This window comes from Cygnus olor, chromosome Z, assembly GCF_009769625.2.
Source record: "Cygnus olor isolate bCygOlo1 chromosome Z, bCygOlo1.pri.v2, whole genome shotgun sequence".
NCBI lineage: Eukaryota > Metazoa > Chordata > Aves > Anseriformes > Anatidae > Cygnus > Cygnus olor.
This window is the reverse complement of record NC_049198.1, coordinates 27,955,191-27,963,482: the sequence shown is the minus strand read 5'-3', so window position 1 is coordinate 27,963,482 and position 8,292 is coordinate 27,955,191. Positions and strand designations below refer to the sequence as shown.

General features: G+C 51.5%; 1 protein-coding gene across 1 annotated transcript; it reads right to left on the bottom strand.

Moving 5' to 3' along the window:
* Positions 1-2,033: 2,033 nt before the first annotated feature.
* DMRT2 (doublesex and mab-3 related transcription factor 2) lies at positions 2,034-5,636 on the bottom strand. Its single transcript, XM_040539931.1, has 4 exons — positions 5,471-5,636; positions 4,853-5,227; positions 4,670-4,772; positions 2,034-3,175 (listed from the first exon to the last, which is right to left on the bottom strand). Exons 2-4 carry the CDS (start codon positions 5,207-5,209, stop codon positions 2,118-2,120), a joined length of 1,518 nt encoding a protein of 505 aa, XP_040395865.1. The 5' UTR covers positions 5,210-5,227; positions 5,471-5,636; the 3' UTR covers positions 2,034-2,117.
* Positions 5,637-8,292: the final 2,656 nt, after the last annotated feature.

The window sequence follows — 8,292 nt, the reverse complement described above, 5'->3', positions numbered from 1 at the left end:
GGTTCACTACATAGTCTGCTGAACTCTCTTTCATCTATCAACCTAGTTTATGCCGGCTAAAAAAATAAATAAATTTTTAAAAAATCATATTTTTAACAACAAAGGAACCCTGCTTAAATTAAAATTCTGTGTTAGTATTTTATGTTCAGTTAAGCTAATGAAAGAAAGCTGTGGTGAAAGCAAACAAATATAAAAAGCAAAGAATTTTATTCCGTTTACTCTGGATAAAAGATGTTTAGCTCACTCTGACTACTAAACTGACTAATGAGCAGCTTCAGCTCCCAAGTAAGTTAAAACTCCCTCTAATGGCAACTGAGTAAAGAACAGAGTCTGAAAAATTGAAAAGCATTTCAATGCATTTGAAATATATAGTCAGGTAAGTTAAATCTGGTTAGCAGGAATGCTTTTGAAAAGTGAAACTTTAGCTAGTGTCCAAGATTCTGTCAAGTTAAAACAAAGTTGTTTATATTCCTGAAATAGAAAGTGTTAGTGGATTTTACAAAATATCTTTTGCAAAATGCACAAGTTATGTAAAATGCATTAAAAAGTGTTTTCTCCAAGCAAAAGGCAGAGCTTGTCGCTTTAACAAAGTGACTGGAAATAGCATCAAATAAAAGTGGCTGAGAAAAGCACCCATGGCAGATGACTCATTTCACCCATGAAAAGGGACCTGCCTGTCAGCGACACCACTCCCAGCATAAACATTAAACACTTTCAGAGATACTTACGGAAGGAGTTGTTCACAGGTTCAGATTTATTTATGGCAAAATAATCATTTAAGTTTTATGGTGAGTGTGATAAAATCAGAAAATATTACATTCTGCTCACAAATACTGAGCTGAAATTGTTCTTAGAAAATAATAAAGATTAGGAACAAATCACAGCTCCTTTGAACTGAATAAGCTGGATTAAACAGCTGAGTTTAAACTGAGTGTTTGCTGGATTAAAGTGTTAAGGAAGAAAGGTAGCCTAGGGACTAGCAGTAAGTAGAAGTGGTAACAGTGAAAAACTTTAACAGGGAAAAACTTTAAAAATAACAAATTTAGAAAGCTTCAAGCTCAGTCTTCATGAGAGCTGGTAATGCCTTTTCCTACAGCCTTAATTGTTACCTCAAGTTACCAGGTAAATTCTACTGGCTGATCTCATTTCTTCCTACTATCCTATCAAAAGGACGTAGAATTACAAAATTGAGAGATCATGACTTAATTTCTCATTAGCAGTGAGGATTCTGTGCATCATTTTTACAGCCTGAAGGTCATTTCAATTACCACTGCACAAGAATCTCAGACTCCTGCTGGTCAAAGGTGAAACTTGTTTAGAAGGGAAATATTCTAAGGGGTGGAAATCCAGAGGAACAAGCAAAGTCATCTGAATACATACATTAAAATAAATTTAAAAAAAAAAAAAAAAAAAAGCTTTTTTATTCAAAAACTGAATTTACAAAGAAATAGGCTTCTTATTCAATATCTCACTATAGCCACTCTCCTCAGACACAGTCTAGTAACTCTTCTGCTTTAGAAATAGAAATTTTTGTAAAGATGCATGGAATAAGCCACGCTTTATCCTAGTATGCACTTCCCATTTAGAGTAAGACAGGCATTTGGAATCTGATCCAAAGTAAATCTAGTAAAAGTCTTCCAATTCACACTATGTCCATGCACCTCTTCTCTCAGTTACTGAAAGTTCAAAGCAGGGAGCACTTACTCCATCAAGACAACTTAGTAAGTACATTGATAAAAGAACAGATATGTTCTGAAAGTAGAGCATACTTGTCTGCAAAAGACTAGAGGCAAAATTGGGATCAGGAGATATTATTGGTGTGGCAAAGCGTATCTGTGCTTATAGGCAATCTCATTTTATTAAACGGTTTGAAGTGCCGCTTAAAAGAACAATTTACAGTCTACATGCAGTTTTAATTTTAAAAAATATATTTTTTCCTCAGAAAACATGCAAAGTTATGTACATCATTTTAAGAAAATTAAAAAAAAAAAAGAGAGAAAAAATTACCATTTACAGCAGAAATTCCTCTTTACAGATCTTTTAAGAGAAAAAGCAGGCAGTAGCATTTTTGCAGAAGACAAAGCATACAAACTCTCTACACAGAAGGTATAATTTATTTATTGAGAGACATTAGCAACTGCAGAAGAAGGTCGTTTAAGGATGGATTCAACTGAAAATGACAGTGGCTCAATTGTTGAAAGTTTTGTTGTGACCTGTTTGGCCCCAAAGAAGTCTTTTGCACATTTGTCTATCGTAAACTTGCACTTTGGGTTCTCTTTAGTGCTGCAATCTCTGTATTTCTTAGATGCTTCTTCAGAAGTCTCTTTCACAAGTGATGTTCTCAACTCTGCTCCAGATTTGTCTGGAAATGTCTGTGGAAACAGCGACTGAAATGGATTGTATTTGAGTGGCAGAGGGGGCTTGGTAGTGTCTCTGCTGACCTTGCTTAATACTTGTTCTTGAGGAGCCAGAGAATCCTTATCAGAAATCTGAGAGAAAGTCCTTTTTGGAGGAGAGAAAGCTGACCTCTCCTGAGCTTCCTGAGGAAGGCATTGTATCTCGCTGCATGACTGCTGAATGTCTTGCGTGTGGGTCAGTATGAGTGCATTTTCCCGTTTTGGAGACATGATGTCCTGCTCAGTGTTTGGACAGTCCTGGATCTGCGAGACCTTGGCATCCCAACCTGCCCCAGGTTTGAGAGCTTGGACCGTAGTAGCATTTAAGAGGCATTGCTGGTAGAGGAGAGCATCGCTAATGGGGCCGCATTTTGGCCACACTAAGAACCTAGAAGACAGGGGATACTGCCTGTAGGTAGCAGCTACACTGACATTTGAAGAAATCAGTTCCATGTTACCAGGTCCTGAATACTGCATGGTTAGATCGAGGCAGGTTGGTAAAAAGTTGCAAAACTCCTTGTTTGGAGCATCAACTTGAGCAGGGTTGAAAGCTGTTTTGTACGAGTTGTATTCAGCTCCGTGCACTATGCGGTTAGGGAGAAAGAGGGCAGCTGCTTGTGTAGCTTCCATCATCTCTCTTTCTTTATATTCTCTCTCTAGCATAATGTTCTCCAGCTCTTTATCAGCAAAAGCCCGTCTCTTTCTCATCCTGTCACTTACAGGGGGTGGCAAGGGTGAATTCCCTCCCAAGTACGGGTCTGCTGGAATAGGACGGTAACCTAAAAAAACAAAGTAGCATTAGGAAGGGAGCTGTGTATGAAAAACATCAAAGCTGTGTTTGTAAAAGGGCTCCCTTTGGAACCAGCCTTGCCAGGCACTGAGCACTTGCTGCAGACCCCGGGCGCCATCAGCTCCTGCCAAAGTCACTGTGTCACAGCGGCTCAGCTCCCTGCGCCATCAGGCACGTTCAGCACAAGTTCCTCCATGCAGACAAGCGAGCCCCACTACTCTGACATGCGTAGCCTCCTTTGGAGAGCTGAACAGCAACTTACAACAGCAATTCCAAAACAGCAGGCTAGGCAAAAAAAAAGAAAAAAAAAATGCAAAACCCTGCTATGCATTATGACTGGTATTGCATCATGCAGCTTAAGGAGGTAAACGTTTTTAACTAATATGGAAAATCGTCAAGTATTTCATTTCTTCTGAACTAAAAAAAAAGAACTAAAATAAAACAAAAATCCAGCACATTTAACTAACCGGATTCATTTAATGTAACTGATAGGGTCCAATCCTTTTTGCTCTACCCAGACAAGTAATCCCATTGAATTAATGGAATTGGTTACATGAGTAAGGAGAACAGGATTTTGCTTCTTTTCACTCCCACTCCTCTCACAGGAGTTACCCCATTTCCAAGGAAGATATCTATACCTATAGCTGCTGCCATTTCTATTCTCTAAAGATGAATCATTATGAACATATTGTTACAGACGGTAGGAAATTCCAAGGAGAACTAGGAGAAAAGAAAAAGAAAAAGTTAAGATAAATTAGAGGAAAGATTTTTTTAAAGAGTGAATTGTAGAAAAAAAACAGAGAGGTTTCTAACAGGACAAAATCATAATTGCACTTGCACAGATTAAGAAAAGAGCTTTCTATTTTGAAAAGAATGAAAAGCTATATTTGAGAACTGCAGTGATTCACTCTACAAGGATACAATTTGGAAAGTAATAAAAGCAGACATGGAAAATAAATTTGGGCTTGATCTGAAGAGACAGAGAACAGAAGATACACCCTCTCACTAAAATACAGATCTTTAAAGCATCCTGCTTCTGCAGTTACGATTTTCAGCAGGAAAAAAAAAAAAAGGGGGGGGCAGCCAGTCATGTATATCTTCCTCTTGATAACGCAGTAATCAGGGCCGCTGTGTTAAGCTATCAGTTTAAAGTGAAAACGAATTGATTTACCCGCGAGCAGACAAACACTCCCGCGAAGGAATTACCCCGCACGGCACAACAACAGCGCCGGGTAGCCACGTAAAAAGCACGCCAGCTTGTAACAGTAACTCTCGGATTTCAAGTCGCCGTTGCTAACATCTCAGGCATTATTTGGGGGTTCGGGGAGGGGGCTGCCAGCCGCAGTTCTGCCACATCGACCCCCTCCCCAGGGCACGCGTCTGGCCGCGATGAACTCCGCCCGTCTCAGTGACACGGCTCGGAGCGGGGCTTCCGTGGGGTCCGGGGGCTTGACCCTGGGGAAGGCGGTGAGGGGGGTCTTACCTTCTAGGATGCTCTTGGCCAGGAGACTGGGCGTCCGGACGTGCCTCTGGTAGACGGCTTTGCGCTCCAGGCTCGCCGGTTTCCCGGCCAGCCCCTTCTTGTCCTAGGAGAGCGGGCGGGCAGCGCCGTCAGCCCGGATCCGCCCGCCCGGCCCCATCTCGCCCCGTCCCGTCCCCGCCTCACCTCGGTGGCCTGCTGGCGGCGGAGAGCCACCTGGGCGGCCATCACCCGCTGCCGCTCCACCACCAGGAGGCAGTTGGCGCACTGGCAGTCCCGCCAGCGGCAGAAGCGCTTGTGGCCCTTGAGGCACGACACCACGCCGTGGTTGCGACACCGGGCGCACTTGGGCGTGCGGCTCAGCTTACGCGGCTCCCCGACTCCGCCACCGCCGCCCCGCCGCGGGGCCGCTGCCCCCGCCGCCTCCTCGCCTTCCTCCTCCTCTTCTTCCTCCTCCCGCGGCGCGCCGGGGCCCTCGGCCGCCTCCCCCTCCAGGCTTTCCACGTCGATCTCCCAGTCGCCGGCGGCGCGTCCCTCGGACATGGCTCCTCGGCGGCTCGGCTGCAAACACAGCGGTCAGGCCGCCCGCCCCCGACGGGCTGCCCCCGGGCGGGGGGTCCCGCTGGGCACCCCACCTGCTGCCTGTCCCCGCGCCCCTTCCCCGGGAAGCCGCGGAGAGCGGCCGGGGGCACCCCGGGGTGCCGCCGCTCCCCGCACAGCCCGGTGTTAGCCGCGCCGAGGGAGCTTATGCTCCGCACCCCGAGCTCCCCCCACCCTCCCCGCCGCACCGCGGTTGCAACTTACCCGAGTCAAGCGCCCGGGGAGCCGCCAGGAGGCGCAGGCAGCCCGCGGGGGACCCGGCTGGCACGGACAACGCAGCCCGACGACCACCGGGGGGGCTTGGCCGCAAGGCTCCCGAGGACGCCGCGCCGTCGGGTGGCAGCCGTCGGGTGGCAGCCGGGTGCGGGGCAGCGGCCGGGCTGTCGCGGGGATGTCGCGGCGATGTCGCCGTCCCGTCCCGTCCCGCGGCGCCCACCCCGCGGCACAGCGCCCGCCGCCCCGGCCCCGCCGCGTTATCAGCGCCGCCCGCACCGCCCATTGGGCCCGCGCCCCGCGGCCGCCGCCCTGATTGGCCCGCGACGCCTTCGCCCCGCCCCCCCGGGGGGGGGCCCGACGCCCACCCATGGGTGCTGGCGTGGGGCGGGGGGCGCCGCTGCCCCATCGCCCCCAAAACCACCCCCGGCACCGCATAGACGAGCGGGGCAGCAGGCGTGGGGAGCGGTGGGACCTGCGTTTTAGGGCTGGGCAGGGAGGGAAAAAAGAAAAAAAATGGGAAAAAATGGGAGAAATTGGGAAAAAATGGGAAAATTTTGAAAAAACGGGAAAAAATGGGAAAAAACGGGGTCGCGCGTGGAGGTGGCGGGCAGCAAGCCCTACCCCCGCGGGAGAGGTGGTGCCCGGGTGTCGGGACGGCGGGGGTGCGGTGGGGAAGGGGGGGGCGAACAGCGCGTTTTTCGTTCGCCGTGGTTCCCGTGGCTTGTCCCGCTCAAGGGGAGGGAATTGGTGGAAATCGCTGTTTTTTTTCGAGGCTGAAAACTCAGCGGGACCTGTGCGGTTTCCCTGCCCTATCGAGAATCGAGAGGGGCAAAAGTATTCGTTTACTTCTCAACATCCCTTAGCGGCATTTCCGACAGAGCACTCAGCTGTTGAATAGCTTTCTGCAGCCGCTGCCTGCCGGAGGCTGCTGTTCGGAAATTGCGGAATGCCGCTCGTCTCCAAAAACGAGGAGAGATCGAAATGGTAGCGCACGAAGCCTTGGTCGTGCTGCCAGCAAGGTTGTAGAGTGCGGTGCAAACAGGGACAGAAGTGGACAGAATACACCTCGACCAGCTTGTTCACCGGGAAAAGGAAGAAAGAGATGGTGAATATAAACAGGGTATCCCCAGAAAATAAATAATAATAATAATAATTAAAAGGGCACCTCGGAAGCACCAGTTCCCCATCAGGGTAGAAAAGCTAACGATATGCAGGACGTACAATCCACCCCGCTCTGCTGGAAGGAAAAATATCTTACTGTTTCCCCGTGTGCGATACATACGGATCAGTGCGCGCACACGATGAACGCGCACACCCGCTCCCGGTGAGCGCACAGACGGGCTGCCGGCCGCGGGTAAGCCCCGGGTCCCCGGCAGCGGCGGGACCCTTCCCCGCCTCCCGGTGCGGGCAGCCGGAGCTCGACCGAGGTGTCCGGGCACCCCACGGGCACCCCAAGTCCCGGGGCAGCGTTTGTGCCCCTCGGGCCTCACCGCGGAGTGCTCAGGTCGGGAGAGGGGAGAGACGGAAGCGCATCCCCGACGGCAGGTATTATTCATCCCCAAAGAGAGCCTAGCTACTGTTTGACTTACAAGCATGACTAAAAGGCAAATACCCGAGGAATTCCACTTTCCCCCTTCAGGTCCCTCTTAAAAGGCACAAGCATGACAAAGGACCTGCTAGGTTAGGAAACAGAAGTCCCCTTGGCTTGTAAACTGACACCAAATTACAAAGTACGATCCTGCGGGCCGCTGGAGTAAATTACAAAACAGTTCGCCTCCTGTTTACTTTATCCACAGGGAACTGTGAAATCCAGCCACGATTTTAAAGCGTGTTTGTATAACTTTCTTCTTCTCCTCTTGTTCTTGCTCGGTTCCGCGGGGCGTTCACGCTCCCCTCCAGCCTCCCCCCAGCCGCACTCGTCCTCTGGCCGAGAAGAAGAGGCGGCGAGCGCACCTCCGGCGGCGACCCCGACTCCAGCTCCGCGTCCCCTTTTGGCCCGTGGTGCTGTGAGCCGTGCCGTGCCGTGCCGTGCCGGGAGAGGCACCGATTCCCACGCTGTGCCACACCGGTGATGCGGCGCCGGGAGGCACCGGCGCAGGGCTGGGGAGCCCCCGGGGTGGGCAGCGGGGCTGGGGGGCACGGCAGCGGGGCTTTGGGGCACGGCAGTGGGGCTGGGGGACACGACACCGGGGATGGGAGGCACGGCAGCGGCGATGGATGAGCCCCGGCGACCGGCGACGAAAAGCTGCCGCGAGGGGGGACCCTGTTTGGGGGTGTCGCGGACAGCCCCCCAGACCTCACAGGCGGCTGCGGGTGGAGAATAGGAAAAAGCAGCTCGGGGGCATTTGCAGGGCTGCAGAAACCGCTCCCTGGAAAGCCGGCGCCCGGCGCCGGTCCCTGCTTTGCATCGCCGTGCCGTGCCGCGGGGACGGCGGGCGAGCAGGTGCAGGTGCCTCTCGGCTCCTCTCCTCCCCTCCCGGCCCTCCCTTCCTCCCAGGAAATTTATTAGCGGGGTTAGGGCAGGCTAACCAAACGGCAACCCCGGGGGCAATTTCCCCGGGAGGAATGCTTTGATCCTGCCCTCTCTTCGCGCCGCCGGGAGCAGATTACATTGCCAAACGCGGGAGATCCCCGCCGCTTGTTTGGCCAGAGATGTTACCAGTTAATCTGAAACAAATTACCTCTGCCCCCGACCCGGGGCCCCGGAGCCTGCCCGGGAGCGCCGTGACACGAGCCCGCAGCAGCACGGCTTTGGCTGAGGACACGGGCCCTGCCAGAGGGACCTCTCCTCCCAGCAACCTCTAGGCATC